This window comes from Tachypleus tridentatus, chromosome 8 (genome assembly GCF_004210375.1).
Source record: "Tachypleus tridentatus isolate NWPU-2018 chromosome 8, ASM421037v1, whole genome shotgun sequence".
Lineage (NCBI taxonomy): Eukaryota > Metazoa > Arthropoda > Merostomata > Xiphosura > Limulidae > Tachypleus > Tachypleus tridentatus.
Genome location: NC_134832.1, coordinates 32320701 through 32346749, shown reverse-complemented (window position 1 = coordinate 32346749; position 26049 = coordinate 32320701). Strand labels below are relative to the sequence as shown.

The window sequence follows — 26049 nt, the reverse complement described above, 5'->3', positions numbered from 1 at the left end:
TCTAATTCATTATACTTGACGATGGATTGGGTAAAATATTATTTTCTTGAATGTCATAGAAGAATGGTATGAAAATGTCCAAATATGAGTGTGTCGCACGCACGTATCCGGAAGGTCTTGAAACATCTGAAATTTTACCTGGAAACACAGAATGTTTAATGATTTGACTATTTTGCAATCCGATATTCTCATAAAATCAAATTAGTAGACCCTGACGACCATAAAGTAATTTCAAAATGGGAAAAAGTATATATTGTAAACAGCTAGAGAGGTAACACGCACTTACAGTTTATGATACAAGATACAACAGCATAACAATAAATCACCACGAACATATAGGTCTACAATTTTATACATAACTTTTACATTATGGTTTACATAGGACTTAGAACTAGAGCGTCATGGTAGTCAGGGTACCTGATTCCCCACGTGACGGTCGCGGGTTCAAAGCTCCGTTCCATCAAACATGCACACCTATTCAGTCGTGGACGGTTAAACGTCAACGGTCAATTTCATTATTCGTTGGTAAAAGAGTGGCTTAAAAGGTGACAGTAAATAGTGATGAGTAGCTGCTAAATTAGGTAGGGCTAGCGCAGATAGTCCTTGTGTAGCTTTCGCGAAATTCAAAACGAACATACCACGACGAACCGTCAATAAACGTAGACTAATTAACAAGAGATACAGGTTCATATTTTAATATTGTTTTCTTTTTGCATCATTTAGTCTTACATATGCGTATTAAAAATAAATATGAAACTTAATCTATCCGATCGCCTGTTTGCCTTAAAGCAAAACCATGTTGAACTATCTGTTCTGTCCACCGCAGAGAAACGAATTTCAGGTTTTAGCGTTGTAAGCCCTTAAAATTACTGCCGGTTCACCAGAGGAACCCAGTCTATCATTCATCTCATCACAACTCACTGAGTTAAACCAGTTTTCGTAAACCACACTCATTATCAGAAACCATGGAAACACTTGGATTCTTGTATAGACGTAGTATAATATCACACGAATTCGTATAAGTTGATAAAAGTCGGTGAGAAAGTGGTGAGCCAAATGAAATACAAGGATTTCATATTTATTTCCAGTATTTCAAACAGCTCATTATTATTATTAGTAGTAATAATAATAATTGCACACACTATTTGATCTTATTCATGTGTTGGTTGAAATGATGGGCAAACTTGAACTCATAACACGTTGTAATAGCATGCATCTCTATAGACATTTTCTGACTGTTTTTTAGTGCTGGTCATTCCTTCACCGGTGATAACACTGATGCCGCTGCCCTCTTCCACATACCCTCTAGCTCACTGGTAAAACTTAATGCTTTCTATTCTAAAAATCGGGTTTCGAAACCCCCTGTATGCAGAGAACACAAATACCAATACAACAAATTTGTATTTTATTGTTATATTATATTTGTATTATAGCACGTGGCTTTTAAGGATGTAAAAACACCTCGCATTTATGATTTAATCAAGTATCACATTTGTTTGTTTGAAACAAATGAAGTTTCTAAGTATATATCATTGATTCAGTGAAGTGTCATATATGTTTTTTTGTAACAGTGAAGTTTATAACCACATCGTTAACTCAGTGAAGTGTCAGATATGTTTGTTTGTAACAGATGTAGTTTATAATTATATCACTAACTCAGTGAAGCATCAGATATGTTTGTTTATGACAGATGAAGTGTATAATTACATCATTAACTCAGTGAAGTGGCAGACATGTTTGTTTATAACAGATGAAGTTTATAATTACATCATTAATTCAGTGAAGTGTTAGATGTGTTTGTTTGTAACAGATAAAGTTTATAATTATATCATATCAAAAAAGCACGAATTACATGTGTATATATTTAAGGTCAAGTATTTTGGTCACGTACGTGACGAAAACAATTTATAAATATTAAAACATATCTGTACAAGCACACTTCTTCAAGGGTAAGGCTTCACATGTAAATCGTTGTGCAATGATAATACGTTGCCGATATGCTGCTAAATCATGTAGATTTAGCACCCCAGTTTTTAAGCTTTAAGTTTGTGTGTGCGCGCGCGTGTGTGTGCGTGTGTACATTTATCTATGCTTTGTTATTTTTTGGAAGAAGTCCAAGCAAGCACCTAATCCTTACAAAAACTGTGTTGAACAAACAATAACTATCAATATAACAATTATAAAGTGCAAATCAGCGAGGACAAACCGGTTTGTACACGCGCGGTCTATTTCGTTTTTGAGAGGATAAAACAAGGAGTCAGTGCATGTGCTTGAGAAATATTCACAACGCCGCCAGTAGCTCATGACTCTACCTTTCCAGCAATGAAATAACCCAGCTTGTATCACAGCAGATTAGTGGACCCGTCTTTACTAGGTTACAAGTCATTTTCATGTAAGGCCCGAATGTTAAACATGATAGACAGCCAATGCAAGACAGCAACGCCAGAGGACCCTTCTTTGATGTGGGTTTAATTTAAGTATTAATATGGTGTATATATATATATATAAATATATTTTTTATCTTGCTAAGATTCTTAGAAATTTCTGTCGTATCTTAACGCATTTGTCCATACGTATTGAATTTTTAAATGTTTTCATTCTTTCAAGATATATATATATATATATATATATATATATAGTTAATTGTTTTAGAATATGCGATCGTCAAAAACAATATTAATTTTACTTATTTGTTACTTATTTTTTCACCAAAACGTGAATATGAAACTTAAAATGTTTTGGGCAGTTAGTGGTGAGTGAAGTACTGTATATATATATATGTATAAATTAAACAAATAATGCTTCTTATGATGAAGAGGAAAATTTTAGAAATGTTAACCCTGATCTGGTAAATATAGTTGTAACACTAACTGTATTAACAACTGTAAGGACTCTTTGTCTAGTACTTGAGCTCGAGTTTTTACTTCAAAAATGTCATGCTATTTACCTGGTTAAAGCTGTACCACATTTTTAGCCTCATTAGAGCACAGGTTACCAATTGTTTAGCTTTACTTTTAAGAACAAACTATCAAAACCTATTATTTTCAGAACTAAGATACATGTGCTATGTTGCTGGTTGTACTGAATTGGAGAATTTTAAAATAAATTAAAAATAATGAAACGGGTTCGAATCCAGTCTTCAAAAATGCTTGCCCTTTTAGACGTGAAGACGTGATAAATATGATAGCCGATCCTAATTTTCGTTGATAAAGAATTAGTAGCCTAAGGAATGGTGGTGGGTAATGTTGACTTGTTGCCTTCCTTCTAGTCTGTCACTTTAAAATTAGAAACGCCTTGCGCAGTTACTTAACTCTTTAGTAGTTTTGTGTCAAATTCAATAAACAAACATAACGTTCTGAAAATCCAGTGCCGACTCAACTAGACCTGAAACATAACAGGGTTAATTTACAGTTATTATAGATTAAAAGAATTCTAAATTTTCATTTGAAAACATGAAAACATTTTACTGGATGTTAGTCTACTGTATTTCACAACGATTCTGTGCAATTATTCAATTAAAATAAAGTTGTAGCTTTGAACTAGGAAACTCAACTAAAAACAAAAGCTTAGGTCTGTTAGATTTTCTCTCCATGTATTTCAACAAGATTAAGTGTTTCTCAGGGAACGTGGCATGTAGTAAAATATCTTTAGACCTTGTAATTTTACAAGTGATAACATTTAATAAATTTCCGCAGGGACAGAAAGAGCAGATGAAACGAATTTCTATTCACTGTTTACTTGGTACAAGAAATCTTGTCAGGTGTTTGTTACCGAGGTTCAAACAACTTTTGTCTAGTAAAAAGATGTGTTTATTACTTGTAACATATGTTAAAGTTTACAGAGATTGTACACTAACACTAAATCAAGTCTTAATGTTGCTACAATCGGATAACTAATAACATTGCTTTATAACCAAAAAAAACTAAACAAACGAAAAAACTACACAATAATACATTAGCTTATGTTCAAGCAATAAATCATATACAGAGAGAGAGTAGGTGCAAATCCATTAAACATTATGTTGCTTCTACAGTTTCGAAATAAAACCGTTATAGTTTAAAATGTAGACAAAAAAACACGACGATTGGCAAATTATTGATTTCCATAGTATATCAGTGACTTTAATATGCTACACGTTTAATTTTCTTAAAGCAGTATATAACTACAAATGATTAGGCACATTATTTTTATTTAAAGATCGTGCGAGGTGTCTAATCTAAAAACATGTTGTTATACACCATTATCTTTCGTTTCTGTGCTATTCATCACTTACAAAACTTTAAATATTTTCCCAGTTGAAAATGACGACCTTGGTATAGAAATAGAAACTTTTTTTTCATTCAACAGTCAGTTACTATCCACTAAAGTTTCCAAATCTACTTTCATAGTCCAAATATTTCATGAAGAATATGTGGGGTAATCCTTTTCTGGTTTTATTGTTGAAATACGTTGTCCAGTATAGAAAACATAGTGTGGTGGCATCAGAAAATAGATGAAACAGAAGATAATTGCCATCGTTTTATAGTCTATACCAAATATTTACGTGATGCAGTTTGAAGTTGTAAATTGTAAAATATCTCTGCTATTGACCAAGAACTATAAAAACATATTTCCACAGAAACATCATATCCAGTTCTAAAGTTTAAGATCAAACAAAGCAGCAAAAGGGAGGGAAAAGCTACATTGAAAAAGATTTTAAAGATCTACAAATCAGTTCCCTGTAAAAAATCCGACCAAACACTGCTAAAAGCCTTGCTTATGACAGTAACAAGTCGTATACACATAAAGTTTTGTAAGGAGAAGCCTCGAAAGCGCCAAACGGATGTAGCCTTTTGGAAAGAGCAACACTAAAATGGCCTTTACTGACAATGGAAATATGACAAAGGAAATAGGTTTTGCGAAAAATGTATCCTAGTTTAGGGTTTAAACCTCAGCTGTTTGGTTCCAAGTGATTTTTGTGTGTGTATTCATTTTACATTAATCGGCAGTCTTGTTTAAGGCTTGATAGAGACCCGCATGATCAGGTAGTTAAGGCGCTTGACCAGTACTTTTGAGAAGTTTGTGAGTTTGAATCTGCATAACACCCCTTTTAGCCGTAGAGGCATTATTAAGTGACAGAAAATCGCACTTTTTGTTGGTAAAAGAGTAGCCCACTACTTTACGGTGGATGGTGATGATTAGCTACCTTCCATCTCTTCTTACATTGCTAAATTATGGATGGCTAGCGCAGATAGCTACTGTGTATCTGTGCAAGAAATCAAACAAAACAAACTGGTTTAATAAATAAATGCTTACTCGACAAGTCGCAAAGAAAATAAAATACAGCCATAGAGTTTTAAAGTGATTTTTTTTCTGCAGAAGTCTTCGTATTATTACCTTCGCATTTTTTCTATAGATCTTGTACAGTGAGAGGTTGCAGGAGTACAGACCAGCACACAAGAAACCCTATAATGGTCTGGAGCTCAGTATCTTCGAATGATGTTCGCCATCTTACCAAAACTGACAAAATCACCAGGTCAACATAAACATCACCGTGTGTTTGTTTGTTTATGAATTTTGCGTAAAGCTACACAAGGTCTAGCCGTTCCTATTTTAGCAGTGTAAGACTAGACTCACTAGAGGTACCTCAGATAGTCATCACCGCCCTCCGCCAACTCTTAGGTTACTATTTTACCAACGAATAGTAGAAATGACCGTCACATTTTAATGACCTCACTGCTGAATAGGCAAGCATGTTTGGTATAACGAGGATTTGAGCCAGCAGCTTTCAGATTGCGAGTCGAACGCCCGAACGACTTGGCCATGCTGGCCTACCACAGTGTGTTAGTTCTTAATGTTATACCCTGCTGAATAAAAGATGATCGATTAGAACCTGACATTTTAAAAAAGATTATTACAGCAAACACATTTCCAAGAAAAGTTACCCTAACCTTGCGAATTATGCCATATCACAATTCGAGGGTGGAAGCAGTTGAGGTCTGCCTTCTTTGCCCTTTTGTGGCGTGATGATTCTCTTGCTTAATTTAAGTACCGACTGTTCTCAAGAAACATCCGGACATTAAAGACATTTTGAATAATATTCGTGCAATAATTTTTAATAGTTTCCAGTGAAACTAATTTGTAATAATTAGAAGATATAATTTGCGCATTACATGTGTGTAAGTGTGGATGTATGTTTCTGTGTCTAATTTACAAGGCCAATCATATTTTTAAATTATTGATGCTGGAAAACACATAACGAACCTCTCTCATACTCTTGTAACTATGTCCAGAAACTGTCACCTTGTATTAGAGGCGCCAAAGATTTGTTTGGTAATCGTGTGTTAGTAAGTGATAAATTTATTTCTAAGTGTCGTTACTGTTCATTGTAGGCCGTTACATTGCAACGGATATTAAGAAAAACACTTTCTACTAAATTACGGATTCGAATCCGATTCGTCAGCTGCGAAACAGGACTTGCAACGGTCGGTCCAAAAGATTGACACTTAAAAGATATAAATACGTAGTCTTTTGGCAAGTAGTTGTTTAGAATATTTTGTTTAGTTTATTTTGAATTTCGCGCAAAGCTACACGAGGTTTACCTGTGCTAGTCGTCTTTAGTTTAGCAGCAATAATGTATTAGAACAGCACACTACCCACCGTCAGCTCTTTCGTTTGGTTTGTTTTGAATTTCGTACAAAGCTACACGAGGGCTACCTGCGCTAGCTGTCTCTAATATAGTAGTGTGAGACTAGAGGGAAGATTGCTAGTCATCATCACCCTCCGCCAACTCTTGGGCTACTCTTTTACCAACGAATAGTGGGATTGACCGCCAATTTATAACGTACCCACAAGTGAAAGGGCAAGCAAGCATATTTGGTGTGACGAGGATTCTAACCCGCGACTCTGGAATTACGAGTTGAGCGCCTAAACCACCTAGCCATGCCGGGCCTGCATTTCGAAGGAAAAGATTAAGGCTCTTATTAAACATGTGTTATTTGTATGTGAAACTGTGTAATTAATATAGTGTATTTCGAATTTTAAAACCGTGTGTTTTCAGACGACCCCATCCCATCCGATTGCTGAGCAATCCCTTATAAACCCTTATGGTTTATATGACTATAACTCAAGTTTCGACACTCGTTGTCGGCTAAAGCACAGACAGCCCAGTGTCTAGCTGTGCGCTTAAGAACAAAACAAGTTCGTATTTTGTAAAATAAGTTTTGCTTATGCGCTATTAGAGGAAATGGAAAATATATATTGAAATGAAATAAGTTTATTGCATTTTAAAGACTAGTTATTGCTTATTGAGTTTTAAAATGAAATACACAGAACGTAGATAGATATATTCTTATGAAGGAAAAACTAATATATCTTATACAGAGTCGTAAACAGGTTATAACACGTAAAATCCATTTGGTGAATTATACCAAAAAATATATTCACTAATTAGAGACACAGGTGTATTAAACAATATCTGAGGTTGTTTATTAAGTAAGCAAAAACTGAACGAAATGCAAGGTTCATCCTTTTTTAGTAAATCCCTAATCACCTATTAGATGCTAACTGTAAAACCTATTTTTCAGAAGATAATAATCGACTAATTTAATTGATTAGGTACTTACATCTTATCAAACCAAAGTTAAAAGGTTAAAACAGGAAATCAGAGTGTTTTCTTATCCCCCTCTTTGAATAAGATCCTAAAATACCATCTTAGAATTACCAGTTACTATGCAAAAATTCTGAGTGATGGTTGCTAACACACGTACTGATAAAATGAATCATATCCTATTATTTTACCATGAGTTTCAGAAGAAGGACTTTCTGTCTTTAAGTCTTAACTGTGCTTCTTACAGTCGTAAAATCCAGGGACTAATTACCCAAGATGGAGAGAAAAAAGAGCTTAGGCGTAGAGAACATTGTACAGCTTAGCACTAAAACACAGCTATGACACAAATGATGTTTTTCTTGCAAGGACTGAATCCCACAATTACTGTTTTTCACAACATTATTTTGCATATTTTATCATTGAAGTTGAGTAATTATTTTCTGGCGAGTAACAAGTTTGGTTTATTGTTTTTGGTTTGTTTGGTTTTTGGCGCAAAGCTACACCTTACAGGATATTTGACTGCTGATATTAGCATTACAAGCTACTTAACTTAGCGTTGATCCACCTAGGAGCCGATTATTAAGTAAAATGTAAAAATTAAAATTAAAATTGAAGAAACAGATGTTGTGATTCAGGTTCTAGAAACTTCAGTTGGATACCAGTTCTACTAGTAAACTCTGTTACACATTGAGCACGTGAAAGCAAATAACTCCAGAAATCGATAAAACTACATGTTAGAAATCCGAACAGCAGCTTCTATTATGTCTATCTATAGAATGGAAGTAAAAACAATTTTTACAACAGACACACACATATATATATAGGGCGAAAATAATTAATTTTTAATAAAGTTAAAGAAGCAAAATCACAAGAAAGGGCTGCGTTAGAAACAGCAAACACAAAGCTCTAGCTAATTATATTAATTTGTTATAACTTAAAAAACCAAAGTGTTTTATGTGGATGTACACCTTGCTGCATATAAAGGCTTGTTTAGAACATGATAGTCACAGTAGACTTGGTGAATTGGTGGTGGTTGTTTGTTTATTTGTTTTTGAATTTCGCGCAAAGCTACACGTCCCGAATTTAAAAATTTAAAACTAGAGGGAAGGAAGATAATCATCACCACCCATCGCTAACTCTTGGGCTACTCTTTTACCAACGAATAGTGGAATTGACCGTTATGTTATAACGCCCCCACGGATGAAAAGGCGAGTATGTTTGGTGTGACGGGGGGTTGGAAGCTACACGAGTTTGTTTGGATAACTGAAAGTGATGCCTCATGCTGGTGTAGTTCGTTTGCTGTGTTATCAGTTAGTACCTTCCTACCATATCGGAGGCTAGAATGCTAATTTCAAAAGGTAAGTTTTTAACTTACTTACTCCCAAATGGTAGTACCTTATTTTCTTTATCTCATTCTTATTTCACTGTATATATAAATATATATATACACACACACACACACATACATACATATATTTATACATCACGTAATAAGAGGATTCCCCCGAAGACATTCGAAACGCAAGCACGCAAAATTTTTATGTTTTAAATTTTATTCTTCCTGTATTAAGCAGAAAAGCATGAGTTTGGGCAAACTGGGAATGATGGTGTATTTGTTTTTTGTAAAGTTACACGAGGGCTATCTACACTAGCCGTCCCTAATTTAGCAGTGTAAGACTAGAGGGACAACTCTTGGGCTAATCTTTTACGAACGGATAGTGAGATTGATTGTACTATTACAACACCCTCACGGCTGAAAGGGCGAACATGTTTGATGGGTTGGGAATTCAAACCCGCAACCCTCAGATTATGAGTCAAGCGTCCTCACCACCTGGCCATGGTGGGCCATCATGGTATATTCGAATGAGTGATATATATATACAAACTAAATTTAAACCTTAATAAATTATAAGAGCAGTTTTTGAACAATAGCTCAGTGTTTCTTTTTTACTATTATTAAAAGAATGTTAGGTCAAAAAGTACTCATATCAATGTCTTGACTTCAATTAATTTCTGAAACGTAGCATTGAGAATGTGTTAATTGTAAGACACTGCATTGACAATATCAAAGTAACTAGTACGGTAGCTTAAAAATGCTTTATTAATACGTTTGTTTGTTGTTGTTTGACTTTTCTGCGCTTTCACCTACCACTAGGTGGCTATACTAAAACCTTTGAGGTGAACCCTTCAAAAACACCTGGTCACATCATGCTTTCTGTTAGTTTATTTTTATGCTTGTTTTAAAGCAAATTCACATTGGACTATCTACTGTGTTCACCACAGGAAACCGAGTCCACTATTTTAGCATTACAAGTCTGTTGACTTATCGCTGTTCCACCGGCGGTCCTTTCTGTCAGACCTTAATGCAAAACATTCCGAAACAATCACAAACTAGAGGAGTAAGGTATTGAAACGTTAAATGTTAAGAAAAAAAATACCAGAGTTTTTTATTCAACATCGTTAAATACGACATCGTTTCTTGACTTTAATTCAGTGAAATAATAACAAATTTGACAAATAACTTTTTATTTATTATTTATTGTTTTAAACGTGAAATTCACAGTTTGGTGAAAATGTTCGTATTAGTAAAAGTCTTATACACATATAAAAGAAAAACTATATGTATTTACTTAATACATTATCCATTTCTAATAAATATTTTATATTTTTTGGAAATAATTCTGAATTTATTAGAAAGATACGCTTTGCAACAACGCAAATTACCAGTGTTTCGAAAAACAGGTAGTAAATATTGAACAAGTGCTATGGGCACTATTTTCTTCTGGCATAGAAACTTGCTCTCTGTTGTCATACGGATATTAGCAAGAACCAAGAATATAACTGAAATTAAACCACTACTGCTAGTAAAGAGGAGAGCCGACTAAAATCGTGAAATCAGTGTTCTCAAAAATCAATCAAAGAAAACAGTGATAAATAACACACGTCGACAGATAAATGAACAAAGAAAAGTATTCTACTCAAATTATTCTATGAAGATCGATCACCTAAGTCTCAGAAGCATCATTGACAACTCAAACGACTTTTCACCCAGATAGACAGCAATAACTTTACAGACTTACAACGCTAAAGTCTCGGACTCGCTTCCTCTTGTTAAACAAAGATCAAAATACCCTAACCGTTAGGGCCTAACGTGTCGCTTTGCGATAAAGAAAGACTAACTCTGGTGATTTACTGCTACCCCAATTACTCTTCTACTTTCAAAACGAACATATATATATTTTTTGTATCGCACTGGCCTCGAAAGCAACCTCTAACCTTCGTATTATTGACTTGTTATGATAATTCCTTAATAAGTTAAATTGAATTATATTTTGCAGCGGGTATAACCCAGACATATCTTTTACAATTAGAAGCCTAATGTCACATAATAAACAGGGCATAATTAGGATAAACATTACACAGTCTAGACAGTAAGGTAGTATAAGACACTAAATTAATTCCCTGTCACAACCTAACTCAGTTGTTTAATTTATCAGTTTAACAATGACCCTACGCTTGAAAAAATATCACCAACCAATGAAATAGCTTCCTGGTATACCTTGATGTACTTACATATTAGTACTTTCTTTCTCCACAGTATTTTATCTCAGAATTACGTTTCGCAGAACATTATTAGTGAAGCCGAAACAGAACAGCAGACAATACGCAAGATGATATCCCAAACTGATAATATTCTCTTTTATCCTGAGGTAAGACTACTTCTTATTAATTTATAACTTTATGAAATTGATCCTCTTGTTTGCTAGTCAGTCGTCCTTCGTTCTAGGAACGTTTCGCATGATACATACATAATTATGTACATATATCTATCTAAGCATTTGGATGCGAGCGTGATGTACATTGAAGTAACCATCTTTCATCTTTCTTCTGTCGGTCGTATATGTGTATATATTTTACTCTAATATAATAAATAGTTATTTCGTTATGTCTACGCATTAAACCATAGTCTGTGTTTGGCTGAATGTATATTTATGTATATTTTTACTGTAACACAGTATATGTTATTTTATAATGCATACGAAGTTAAACCGTAGTATGTATTTATATCGATGTATATTTACATACAGTACTGTGAAAAAGTTTTAGGACGAGATCCAAAATTAGACTTCAGCCTACTTTCGAAGAACAATGGAAGATAAATCACAAGTAAAACATCAAAATGTTATTAATCTTCATATTTAGTAGAAGAAAAACTCAGTGGAAGTGTTAGAGTTCAGTAAACAGTTAATATTTTGTGTGTCCTCCTTTAGTTTTGATAACTTCAGATAGTTTTTCAGGTATTTTTGTAACATATTTAAAGTATCCTTTAAATATTTAATCCACATGTCTCTAATACACTCCCATAATGTTTCTTTGGAAGCTACTTTGAATCTGTCAAGTTTTTGAGTTATCAAATTTGTTGGGACCATTGTGTAATTTGAATGACTCCAGCAGATTCTTTATTAGCTAACTAATTCCTGCATATAATTTCAACACAGGTTTGATTAGTGTTTGGGGTCATAACCTTCTTGGTAGTAGAATACTTTACCAGTAATACACAAACCACTAGATATACCATGATGGATCAATATCTGATGGCACCTGCGCTGGTCCATTATTCCATCTATTTTGTAAATATTTACTGTCACTTCAGCAAAAAAAACAAAAAAAAAAAAAAACACTCCTAAACCATCACACTACCTCCCACATGCTTCATAGTTGTATTCAAGTAAACCATCACACTACCTCCCACATGCTTCATAGTTGTATTCAAGTAAATATCTTTCACTTATCTTCCACCGAACTTACAACTTCTTTTTGAACTAAATATTATAAGCTTGGACTCGTCTGTCCGTAACACCTTTTCTCGATTACCAACAGTCTAGGTTTTGTAATGTTTAGAAACAATTCATTCTATTTACAATATTTGAAGATCCAAGTAAAGATTTTTAACTTCTGCATGAAAAATATTCTATTCAGAGCCTCTTTTAATACTGTAGATCTGGTCACTTTTCTATCATTCGGTACATGGTCGTTTATCTCATGCTTAAGATCAGTGGCAGTCGTCATTCTGTCGTGAAGACTACATAAATAGAGATACCTAACATCAGTATCACTGACTTTAGGTTTCTGCTTATTCTTGCCCTAATGTCCATTTCACCTGTCTCGATCTTACGATCTAGGTTGTACTTGACAGTGTTTGGGAAGCAGTTCAAGTCTGTAGCAGTTTGTCAGAGAGTCCAACCAGCACCACGTAAAGAAAGTTTTTATGCGAACTTTCTGCTCTACATACAATTCTCTATACTTTCTGAGCCGTGGTATTAAAACAAAATTCAATATCTAATGTTAAACATTGTTTTATCAAGGTTTATTTGTGGAGAGCAGTTAAACCGATTTTTTCTAGCATATACTAGCTTCTTCCTTTATAATTAAGACACTGCATGGGGTTCTATAACAGCTATTTCAAATCTTAAATTTGATTAGTTTGTTCATTTAAGCAGAACTTTTATAACAAGCTCTCTGTAGAAGTGCATGAGAATTCTAAAGAATGATAAGTATGATCACCCTGGCTCATTCAACTGTCAATAGGGTTCAGTGAAGCATTATTATAGTGTTAAAATTTACAATCTGTAGTGGTATGGAAGAATTAGCAACATAAAGTGGAAAAAATGAGAAAGTATTCTCTTGTTTTTACACTTTCACGCAGTATCGTACATCTTTACTCTAATATAATTTATACTTATTTTGCAGTGATTAAGTAACTGAACTATAGTGTGTGTTTTGTGAATGTTTTTCATGTAATACAGTTAATACTTATTTCCTGATTCATAAGTAGATATGTATCTACACGTAACTAAACGATATTGTGTGTTTCTGTAGAACTTTATTAAAATACTTCTTTATTCTACCACAATAAGTAGTTATTTCACAATACATACGTATCTATAGTATTTGTTTATGTGGATGTTTATTTAAGTACTCTTTATTGTAACACGATAGATTGTTATTTCACAGTATTTACGTATCTAAACTGCGGTGTGTGTCAGTTTGGATTTGGCTTGAAGTACAGCTATATTGTAAATACAATATGCAGTTATTCCACAATATATACGTAATTGAACCGTAGTTCATGTTTGTACGCATGTTTGCTGTAGTATTTCTTTACTGTAACACAATATATAGTTATTTCACAGTATATACGTATCTAAACCGTTGTGCGTGTATGTTTAGTTATTTGTTGAAGTACATCTTTATTGTAACACGATAACTAGGTACTTCACTGTATATATCTGAGCTGTAGTGTGTCTTTGTTTTGATGTTTAGTTTCATATATATTTACGGTAATAAAGTATGTATCAGGTCATCCAATAAGTAATGCCCGAAAATTTAATACAGAAAGTATATAATCATTTATGTCTTTGTAAAAGGCTTAAATGACTAAGATATGTAGTAGGACGTGTATAAAAATATTCAGTCAAATAAAAGAAACTAACCTAACTCCACTTTTTCAAATCATTAATAAAATTAACCCTTATGAAGATGGATGTGTCTGAGAAGCACATAAGGCATATAATGCTTTACAAGTTTAAAAAAGGTAATAGTGCAGCAGACACTACACAAAACATTCAAGGTGTTTGTGGTGCGGAGTCTCACAATGAAAGACAATGTTGAAGGTAGTTTCAGAAGTTCAAATCAGGTGACTGCAGCTTAAGTGATGTGCCACGTTCAGGTCGTCCTGTTGAGTTTAATGATGACTTGCTACTGGGTGCACTTGATGGAGATTATGCTGTAACAATTGAAGAACTAGCACAGAAGCTTAATTCAACCCATTCAATAGTTCACCGACATCTGCAACAGCTTGAAAAGGTGTCAAAACTTGGAAAATGGGTCCCCCATGATTTGACAGAAGCCAACCTTAGAGCAAGAGTGAACATTTTCACTTCTCTGCACTCTTATGAATGTAACTCACCTTTTTTAGACAGTTTAGTGAGTGGAGATGAAAAATGGATATATTATAAAAATGCTAAGTGCCGCAGACAATGGCTCAGTAGAGGTACACTGGCTAAAGCACAGCCCAAAATGGACCTCCACCCTAGAAAATCCTTGTTAAGCGTTTGGTGGAATATTGTTGGTGTGATCCACTAGGAGTTGCTCCCACTCAACGTAACAATTACATCAGACTTCTATTGTCAACAGTTAGAGCACTTGAATGTTGTACTAAAAGAAAAGAGGCTTACTTTAAATAGTCGTAAAGGTGTTGTGTTATACCAGGATAATGCACGGCTCCATACAACAAGGATCACATCTGCAAATATTGAAGAACTAGACTTGGAAAAACTTCCACATCCTTTTTATTCTCCAGACCTTTCCCCATCTTATTATCAACTATTCCGAAGTTTGCAGAACTATCTTGATGGAAAAGAGCTTGGAACACATGAAAATATCAAAACTACCCTCTCTACATTCTTTTCCTCCAAACCCTAAGAATTTTATAGAAGTGGCATTCAGAAGCTTGTGAATCATTGGCAGGAAGTAATTAATAATAATGGAACATACATTATTGATTAAATAACATTAAAAGCTTTTAAAATCCTTTCTCTTTTTCTGAACCTAAAATCATACATTACTTAAGAGATGACGTAATAGTTTTATTTATGTATACGTAGTTAAACTGTAGAGTGTATTCATGTAGAAGTTTGTTGAAATATTTCTTTATTATAACGCAATATGTAGTGATATCACAGCATATACGTATCTGAGCTGTTGTGCGTGTTTGTCTGGATGTTTGTTGAAGTACTTCTTTATTGTAGCACAATATTTAGTTATTTCACAGTATATACCTATATAAAGTATAGTGTCTGTGTTTGTTTGCATATTTATTGAAGTACATTTATATTGTAACACAATACGTAGTTTATTCCCAGTATATACGTGTCTAAACTGTTATGTGTGTTTGTTTGGATGGTTGTTGTAATATTTTTTATTGTAACATAGCATATAGCTATTCCACATTATAAACGTATCTAAACTGTAGTGTGTGTATGTTTGTTTGTTTGCTGTACTACTTCTGTATTGTAACACAGCATATAGTTATTTCACAGTATAAACGTATCTAAACTGTAGTGTGTGTATGAATACTTTCGTATTTCTTTCAGTCTTGTTACGTAGTCGACCAACAACTACCATTTTATGAGCCAGAGACCTTAAAGTTAGATAACATTTTGAACGACTTCCACAGCTACTATAATGAAAGTGACAACGTGGTTGAAGCAATTCCACAAACGACTAGCACATTACAGAATTTTCTGAGTCCAAGTCCAATATATAGTAAGTAGCTTAGATGTAGGTTTTTTCCATATGGTTAAACGTGTGTTTTACGTTTATAATTTCATATAATATTAAAATCGTAATTACGAAGTTAAATGTTAAATGTAGTTGTGATAACCGAGAGAATCATGAGAAGGTATTAACCATATGCTTGTTATGCAAACTGTTAAATGCCATGCATTGTTTCATAAAGTTATCCATACGAGGCATGGTTAGGGAATATTCCTATACTCTCACGATACAAAGTAAGTTTTAGTTTCAAAGTTTTAGTCAAAATACGTTTTAAGGCATTTTTGCAAGTTTGTTGGTATTAATGGTTTTAATTATTTCGTAACATTCTATCTAACGCCCCATGTTCGCGTTCGTACATCGGGACAAGTTTTTACGGTGAGTAAACGCCGTCTACATAGCTGACATAACCGTTATCATTCAATGATTCCGTTAGCCTTCATCACCGTCTCCCAGCGTATGGGGACAAACGATTAGGTTCGTTAGTATCCGAGCGTTACATCTCGTCGCTTAACTCACTGTTGCACTCATTTAAAGCGTGAAAGTATATTTATTACAGAGAGCACGAACGACAAACGCTTTCCACACCTCTGATATATAAAGCAAATTTAGACACTGAAAATTCTTAATTTTCTGAATAACCATCCAGGGCCGTGAGATTCATAATTGTTTGTTTGTTTTCAATTTCGGGCAAAATCAGCCGTCCCTAGTTTAGCAATGTAAAACAAGAGAGAAGGCAGCTAATCATTACCACCCACAGCCAACGTGAAAATTACCGTATCATTATAACGCCCCCATGGCTGAAAGAGCGAGCATGTTTGAAGTCACGGGAATCCGAACCTGCGACTCTCGGATTACGAGTCCAGCGCCTTAACCTTAACCCATATAAAATGGAAGTATAGAAATAAGATAAATGTAGATCCTTGTTTGAAACTGTCAGACATCGAGCCAGACATTCACAATGTGGATCTTTGTTTGAAACTGTCAGACATTGGCCCAGACTTTCACAAAGTTGTTTCAGTAAATCAGTATAATTTTCACATTAAAGTAAGTTGTAAGATTTGTCTTTAAATTTACTAAATAAACTTATGTACTTAACTATACATATTTTAAAATACATGTCCTATTTTACTGTGTATCAAGTTAATTGGTTGGAACCAAAACACCTGTTTTTGTGGTTTCTTGGGCTACATTATTCTGTATAATGGTCTGGCGATTTGAATATTTCAACAAAAAATTATATTTTAAGTGTAATATAACCCCAAACATTTTGTTAATATAAAAGGATATTTATTTTAGTAAAAATATACAATACTATATTTCAACGTAGTTAAATTGTACAGTTTTTTCAAAATCATTCGTGTCGAATTAATTTTGTAATTCTTAACTCTGTAACTTAACTGTTCCCGGCAGCACCAAACATGCTCGCCCTTTCAGCCGTGGGGGCGTTATATCCCACTGTTCGTTGGTAAAAGAGTAGCCCAAGAATGGGCGATGAATGGTGATGACTAGCTCCATTCCCTCTAGTCTGATAAATTGGGGACGGCTAACGCAGATAACCCTCGTGTAGCTTTGCGCGAAATCAAAAAAAGAAACAAACTTAACTGTACTTCTTAACTTTGCACTAAATTAATTAAATTCTTAACTTTGTAATTTAATTAACTGTGCAATTTTTAACTTTTGTACTTGATTAATTTTGTAATTCTTACGTCTTATAACTTAATTAACTTTGTAATTTTTAACTCTCTTGATTAATTTCGTAATTTTTAACTTTGTAACTGAATTTTGTAATTTTAAATTTGTTACATAATTAATTTTGTAGCTGCTACACACATTGGTCGATTTGATGATCAATTAAAGTGCGTCACTGAAGAAACAATGTTCTAGCTGTTATCAGTAACGTTACTGAAGAAACAATGTTCTAGCTGTTATCAGTAACGTTACTGAAGAAACAATGTTCTAGCTGTTATCAGTAGCGTCACTGAAGAAACAATGTTCTAGCTGTTATCAGTAGCGTCACTGAAGAAACAATGTTCTAGCTGTTATCAGTAGCGTCACTGAAGAAACAATGTTCCAGCTGTTATCAGTAGCGTCACTGAAGAAACAATGTTCTAGCTGTTATCAGTAGCGTCACTGAAGAAACAATGTTCCAGCTGTTATCAGTAGCGTCACTGAAGAAACAATGTTCCAGCTGTTATCAGTAGCGTCACTGAAGAAACAATGTTCTAGCTGTTATCAGTAGCGTCACTGAAGAAACAATGTTCCAGCTGTTATCAGTAGCGTCACTGAAGAAACAATGTTCCAGCTGTTATCAGTAGCGTCACTGAAGAAACAATGTTCTAGCTGTTATCAGTAGCGTCACTGAAGAAACAATGTTCTAGCTGTTATCAGTAGCGTCACTGAAGAAACAATGTTCCAGCTGTTATCAGTAGCGTCACTGAAGAAACAATGTTCTAGCTGTTATCAGTAGCGTCACTGAAGAAACAATGTTCCAGCTGTTATCAGTAGCGTCACTGAAGAAACAATGTTCCAGCTGTTATCAGTAGCGTCACTGAAGAAACAATGTTCTAGCTGTTATCAGTAGCGTCACTGAAGAAACAATGTTCCAGCTGTTATCAGTAGCGTCACTGAAGAAACAATGTTCCAGCTGTTATCAGTAGCGTCACTGAAGAAACAATGTTCTAGCTGTTATCAGTAGCGTCACTGAAGAAACAATGTTCCAGCTGTTATCAGTAGCGTCACTGAAGAAACAATGTTCCAGCTGTTATCAGTAACGTTACTGAAGAAACAATGTTCTAGCTGTTATCAGTAGCGTCACTGAAGAAACAATGTTCTAGCTGTTATCAGTAGCGTCACTGAAGAAACAATGTTCTAGCTGTTATCAGTAGCGTCACTGAAGAAACAATGTTCCAGCTGTTATCAGTAGCGTCACTGAAGAAACAATGTTCCAGCTGTTATCAGTAGCGTCACTGAAGAAACAATGTTCTAGCTGTTATCAGTAGCGTCACTGAAGAAACAATGTTCCAGCTGTTATCAGTAGCGTCACTGAAGAAACAATGTTCCAGCTGTTATCAGTAGCGTCACTGAAGAAACAATGTTCTAGCTGTTATCAGTAGCGTCACTGAAGAAACAATGTTCTAGCTGTTATCAGTAGCGTCACTGAAGAAACAATGTTCCAGCTGTTATCAGTAGCGTCACTGAAGAAACAATGTTCTAGCTGTTATCAGTAGCGTCACTGAAGAAACAATGTTCCAGCTGTTATCAGTAGCGTCACTGAAGAAACAATGTTCCAGCTGTTATCAGTAGCGTCACTGAAGAAACAATGTTCTAGCTGTTATCAGTAGCGTCACTGAAGAAACAATGTTCCAGCTGTTATCAGTAGCGTCACTGAAGAAACAATGTTCCAGCTGTTATCAGTAGCGTCACTGAAGAAACAATGTTCTAGCTGTTATCAGTAGCGTCACTGAAGAAACAATGTTCCAGCTGTTATCAGTAGCGTCACTGGAGAAACAATGTTCTCGCTGTTATCAGTAGCGTCACTGAAGAAACAATGTTCTAGCTGTTATCAGTAGCGTCACTGAAGAAACAATATTCCAGCTGTTATCAGTAGCGTCACTGAAGAAACAATGTTCTAGCTGTTATCAGTAGCGTCACTGAAGAAACAATATTCCAGCTGTTATCAGTAGCGTCACTGGAGAAACAATGTTCTAGCTGTTATCAGTAGCGTCACTGAAGAAACAATATTCCAGCTGTTATCAGTAGCGTCACTGAAGAAACAATGTTCTAGCTGTTATCAGTAGCGTCACTGAAGAAACAATGTTCCAGCTGTTATCAGTAGCGTCACTGAAGAAACAATGTTCCAGCTGTTATCAGTAGCGTCACTGAAGAAACAATGTTCTAGCAGTTATCAGTAGCTCTTTATATTCGTGAAACTGTTTCTTTTTATCGAGTAATATAACAAGCGAATGGCAAGAGATCTCAAACCGGTCCTTGTTTTGATGTTTTAGCAACATTGTGACAATTCACTTGGCATGTGTTTGTTTATCAGAAAATTACTAGTGCTTCTAGCTCTAAATAAGCAAGTGATCAAAGTAATAGTTAAATTACATGGTATATATATATAAAAAAAACAGAAATTGGCATTGTAAAAATTTAATTCTAAACAGTGGTTTTCATATTACATACACCGTTTATCCCAAATCTCTAATGACCCATTAAACGTTCTTTGTGTTGAAAGTTCTAGTTGATTTTGCTCATTTACTGTCAATTTTTTTTAACGGGAGTTTCCCTTTAGGGACAAATAACATAAACTGGCGTTCCTCCAAACATTGGGGAATATCTTCAACAATCTAATAAATTCGAGATGTAACTGAGAAAAAAAAAGCTTGTGTAATTTGAAATAAATATTAAAGCATTTAAAGCTGTGACCAGTTTGTCAGTAGTACACTGTATATTTATAAGTGTATTTGATTATTACACAATATGTTATTGTTTTAGGCCTTTAAAGCGTATTTGTACAAAAACAAATGCTCATATGTGTGATATAACATCGCGGTAATACTTTATAATAATTTAATCACGTCTTGACCTGGTATGGTCTCACAGAAAGAGAAAAAAATGGATAATACAGTTTGTTTTGAATTTTGCGCTGAGCTACACGAGGATTATTTGTACTAGGTGTCCCTAATTTAGCAGTGTAAGACTAGAGGGAAGGCAGATAGTCATCACCACCCGCCGCTAACTCTTGGGCTACTTTTTTACCAACGAATAGTGAAATTGACCGTCACATTATAACGCTCCCACGGCTGAAAGAGCAAATATGTTTGGTGCGACGGGGATTCAAACCCGCGGCCCTCATTTTAAATTCGAGTTCTTTAACCCCCTTGCAATGCCCGACCGTAATACAGTTTGTTCCATGAGAGTATCCATTGTACATTTTGTTTAGCGACTAGAAACAAAATCATCTATTGTAGTCTTGTATTGTAAATACAAATTATTCCATTGTTGTGCTATCAACCATTGTAATTAGGATATTCCAGCTATACACCGGTCTCGCGTGTACTATTGCCAAATTGGGAACTGTCTAAAAGGTACCTCAGGAGATAGTCAATGGTGGATAAGAGCTTTACAACTTTTGCTGATATACTTGGTCACAGCCCGATCTCAGGCATCTTGAATAAGCCATCTGAATCATTATGATCTATTGAAATCACTTTAAGCAAAAGAATAGTCTGAAATACTGGCACAAATGTCACACAATCGTATAACAGGATATCTACGTTCGCTGAATTAGAAAGGCAAAATCAACGGTTATTGAAGGCCTTCATGAACATTAATAGGAACGAAACTGATGAAAAATAAATTACCTTAGGCTACTGTTAGGAAGATTAAAATGTTGGACAGTGTAAAGCCACATTGGTAAATAAACTCTTTTTCTTCCTCCTGTGAAGCAACCGGTTTTCACAGAAGGGATTTTCCACCTGGTACTCAACTAAACTCAATTTATTTCAGCTTCAAAGCTCATTAGACGGAATGGTTTTCAGTATAATCTTAATCGAAACAGTGTTTCTTTGGCCGTTTGCGAGACTTTGATTCTTGTTATGTGTAATGCTCCTGCTTGAAATTCTTATCGAACTAGAAGAAACCCGCAAAATATTTGCAGTCAAATTAGTAACTTTATTGCAAACACACTTCTTGAAGTACAGAACTTTTAGAATAATAAAAAAAGAATTCTAATCGCAGACACCGAAAAAGTCAACTCGTCTTAGACTTAACATTCGTTAAGCCTTTAAGCGGTACGGCCTATAAACGATAAAGAGATAAATTAATAGTGTAATTTGTTTACGTTTTTTGCTTTAGCTTATTTATCAATCATTAGCAGGATTGCTGCGGTGTAGGATGGTACATACACCTATCAATAGATAGCGCTTTACCAATTTAAGTTTTGGGTAAAATAAGACTTGTTTTACTTGTACCTTTGGTGCTCTACATCAGGCCTGGTATTACTAAGTGGTTAGGGCATTCCACTTGCAACCTCTAGGTTCGAATTCCTGTCCCTCCAAGCTTGCTCACCTTTTCTGTCTTAAAGGTGTTATAATGTGACGGTCAGTCCCACTATTCGTTGACAAAAAGAGTAGCCCAAGAGTTGGCGGTGGGTAGTTACATTAGGGATGGCTAGCGCAGAAAGTTCTCGTGAAACTTAATACGAAATTAAAAATCACTCAGTAGCCCTGTCATTGGACATGCTCGCCTTTTCAGCCATGGAGAAGATAAAATGTTACGGTTTATCCTACTTTTGTTTGTTAACATTAGTGCATGGGTTGGTCGTAGGTGGCGTTGATTAGCTATCTTTCTTCAAGTCCATCACTCCAAATCCGGTTAGTTTGTTTTGAATTTCGTGTGAAGCTACGCGAAAGCTATAAGAGTAGAGAGAAGGCAATTATTCATCACCACCCATAGCTAACTCTCGGGCTACTGTTTTACCATCGAATAGTGGGATCGGCCGCGCATAATAACTTCCTCATGGCTGAAAGGGCAAGCATATTTGATGTTACATGGATTCGAACCCGTGACTCTCATATTACTAGGTACGACTATCGCAGGTAACCCTCAAACAGTTTTGCACGAATTTCAAAAATAAACCACTACATCTAAAATAACATTATGGATTCACGATAGTTTCGTCATTCCAATCATTAGATACAATCGTCTCACTGTATTGTACTCACATTTGTAACTATACGATGTTTTGGTTGGAAGGAGAATATCTGGACAAAAATAAAGGTGTTTCAATTGTTAACGTTCAAAACTATCACAATAATACATCAGAATCTGAGACTGTTTAAGAAAGTGCACTAAATTTCACTTCGTCATTTGGGATAGATAATTTCTTGTACAATCTTTTATCGCTATTTTTGTTTGCTTGTTTGTGTTAGACCAAAGTTGAATTGGGTCATTTTTTGTGCCCATCGCTGGAATTAAAACTTATATTTAACTTTGTAAGTGCGTAAACTTTACTGATGTCTCACTGAAGAACTTAATGATATATAGTAAAAGAAAATTTGGTTGTACTTTAAGACTGGTTCGCACTCTAATGGTCTTGTTTTATTCTCACGATGTAGCTAGTAACACGTGGCATTTGAAACCAATAGAACATTGGCATCCGACTGACGTTATTGAATGGTTGTTCGATTGGGCAACTCATCACAGAATAGACTCGCTGGACGTCAATATGTCAGCTTTCAGCAAATTTTGTGGGGAAAGTTTAAGTCGAATGAGTCGAAACGAATTTCGCGAACTAGACGTCCAACATGGCGACAGTATTTTCGAAGCTGTTCAACAACTAATAGGCAACCATGGTAAGTTCTGGCAGTTATTTTAATTTTTTGTCATGCTCATTTTCTTTTTTGACTTTTAAAAAAATCAATGGCAAAGATATTGTTTGAATAATTTACAGAATTTTATTTTTTCTCGCCAGAGGGACAGTTGAAAAGAGATCCTGTGACGTAGAGGCCTAGTGCTTTTTTTATTGCCTATAACTTATGTTGAAGACTACAGTTTCGTCTATTCAAGGCTCATCAACCTAGCTTGAATCAACAAATTGTATTTCTTTCGTTTGTTGAGCCAAGCTGTACTGTTACATCTTTAATAGGCAAAATTCCAGTTCACACCGGAAGGTACGGCAAATCAAAGCATTAGGCCTATACATATTTTCTTTTCAATTTTCCAGTGTCGAGAAAGTTTGCTTTGTTTTGAATTTCGCGCAAAGCTATATGAGGGATATCTGCGCTAGCCGTCCCTAATTTAGCAGTTTAAGACTAAGGGGAAGGCAGTTAGTCATTAACACCCACCGTAAATTAACACCCAACGAATAGTGGGACTGACCGTCACTTTATAACGCCCCTACAGCTGAAAGGGCGATCATGTTTGTTCTAACGGATATTCGAGCCCACAACCCCAAATTACGAGTTCCTATAGAGAAAGAAAAGAAATATCTAATATACATACATATATACTTGAAAATGTTGTTAATACAGTATTTGTTTGATTAGATAACAGAAAAATATGTAAGACTACGTTTTCAGAACGCATTCAACGAGATGTGTTCAGATATGAAATGTAATTCTAACCTTAAAACTGGCGTTCATAAATGCCTGAACTTTTCATGATGTTAGTAACATTTTATCATAAACAGTGTTGTGCACCTGCTGTAGTTTCTTAGATTTTCTTATTACCGTTAGCCTACGAAATGATCAAACAAGTTTCTCTGCAACTAAGTCGTTGAAAGATATTTTAGATATAAGAGAATCAACGTTATGGAATGGCCAGGTCGATCACCTGATATCAATCAGACTGAAAATTTATGGACTAAGTTAAACTGATTAACGGAAGATCGCGAGTCCAATACGGAAGATGAACTTTCTGAAGTACTCAAAGAAGGATGGCAGTCAATCACTCAGGAACAAGCTCATTGACAGCATGTCACGTCGATATGAAGCAGTACTGATATCCAAGGAATTGTCGACTAAATATTAACTTGTGAAACTGGTTTGTGTTATTTTGAGTTTCATTTTTACGTTCGGTTATTGCAGAAAAACTTGTTTGATTATTTTGCACGCTAATTGGAACAAGAAGATTATAGAAACAACACCAGGGGGACAACATTTTTTGTGATAAAATGTAAGTAAAATCATGAAAAGTTCAGGAATTTACTAAACCTGTGTTAAAATTAGGATTTGATATTGTGTTTGAAGAGATCTCGTGAAGAGCGTTTTAAATACACACACATATGTATGTAGTCATTAAATACACACACACACATATCTCGTTATTAAATAGCTGCTGGGTCATATATAATATGGAATAATGATTTAGGCACAAGCCATTACATTATTTACACACTTAAATTACAACATTCCCGTTGTTTAAGGTTTAAAAGAGACTATTTACTACACAATAAAGCTCAATGTTTAACGTTGTGAATCATTAGACTTGCTACTGAGCAACACACAAGGTTTCAAGTAGTCAAGGGATATTTCTGGTTAAGACTAATTTATCCAATATCTCAACTGTTTATAAAGCAACGACACACAGTTTTCTTCCAACTTTCAAAGTTGAAGTTAGTATTTCTTTTTTAACGTAAACGTGGGATAAATGACCAGATTAGAAATCTCTAACATTTAGCCCACCCTCCAAGTGGCACAGCTGAACGTCTGCGGACTCACACTACTAAAAACCGGGTGGGCAGAGCATAAATAGCTCATTCCGTAGTTTGTACTTAACTCTAAACAAACAAGAATCTAAGATTCAAGTTTCCAGATGTTGAAGTAGTGACCATCACTCATCGCTGAAAGATGGATTTTTTTTTGTCAGTTATATTTAAGTCTAGCATTGTGTCTCGGACTCTACATCTGTGAATCGGTAGCCCGACATACTAAACATTAAACCATCCCAATTAAATAAGTTTTGAAATTGAATACTTAAAAAAAAAACAGCACTGTTCTATCTATCATAACTTAAGAGCTTTTGACGTCATGTGTCCAAAAATAGAATGAAAAACAAACTGAGATAGAAACACTGTTCATCAAATTGAATTGTCTTTTTTTCTTTGTCAAGCGACACCTGTGGAAAATAAATTAAACTTTATGAGCAGAAATGGATTTCAAGTCTATAATTTGCAATAATCATTTTCCGAAGTCACATTTGGAAGGTTGTTTTTCTTAGCGAAAGGCCCGTCATGGCCAGGTGGTTTGGAAGTTCGACTCGTAATCTGATAGTGGCGGTCGTGGGGGCATTATAATGTGACAGTCAATCTTCACTATTTGTTGGTAAAAGAGTAGCCCAAGAATTAGCGGTGGGTGATGATTATTAACATTCTTCCCTTTAGTCTTACATTGCTAAATTAGGAACAGCTAGCGCGGATAGCCCTCGTGTAACTTTACGCAAAATTCCGAAACAAACCAATCACGAGAAAACGGGTATTTGATACAAGTGGTGGGCAGAACACAGATAGCCCATTGTGTAACCTTATGCTAGATTCTAAACAAACAAGTCTTTAGTGGGACAGTGAGAAGTTTACTGTCTTAAAACGCTAAAAATCAACTAAATACGAAACGAAATATTGT

At 35.0% G+C, this 26049-nt stretch overlaps 1 protein-coding gene across 1 annotated transcript in view; it reads left to right on the top strand.

Moving 5' to 3' along the window:
- The first annotated feature begins 2293 nt into the window (after nt 1–2293).
- The window catches only part of LOC143222110 (ETS homologous factor-like), a 58974-nt gene continuing 35218 nt past the window's right edge, over nt 2294–26049 (top strand). Inside the window, exons 1-4 of the mRNA XM_076448069.1 lie at nt 2294–2462; nt 11187–11298; nt 15745–15916; nt 23047–23283. Coding sequence (XP_076304184.1) covers nt 2404–2462; nt 11187–11298; nt 15745–15916; nt 23047–23283 — 580 coding nt within the window. The 5' untranslated portion in view covers nt 2294–2403. The remainder of the gene's footprint in view (nt 2463–11186; nt 11299–15744; nt 15917–23046; nt 23284–26049) is intronic.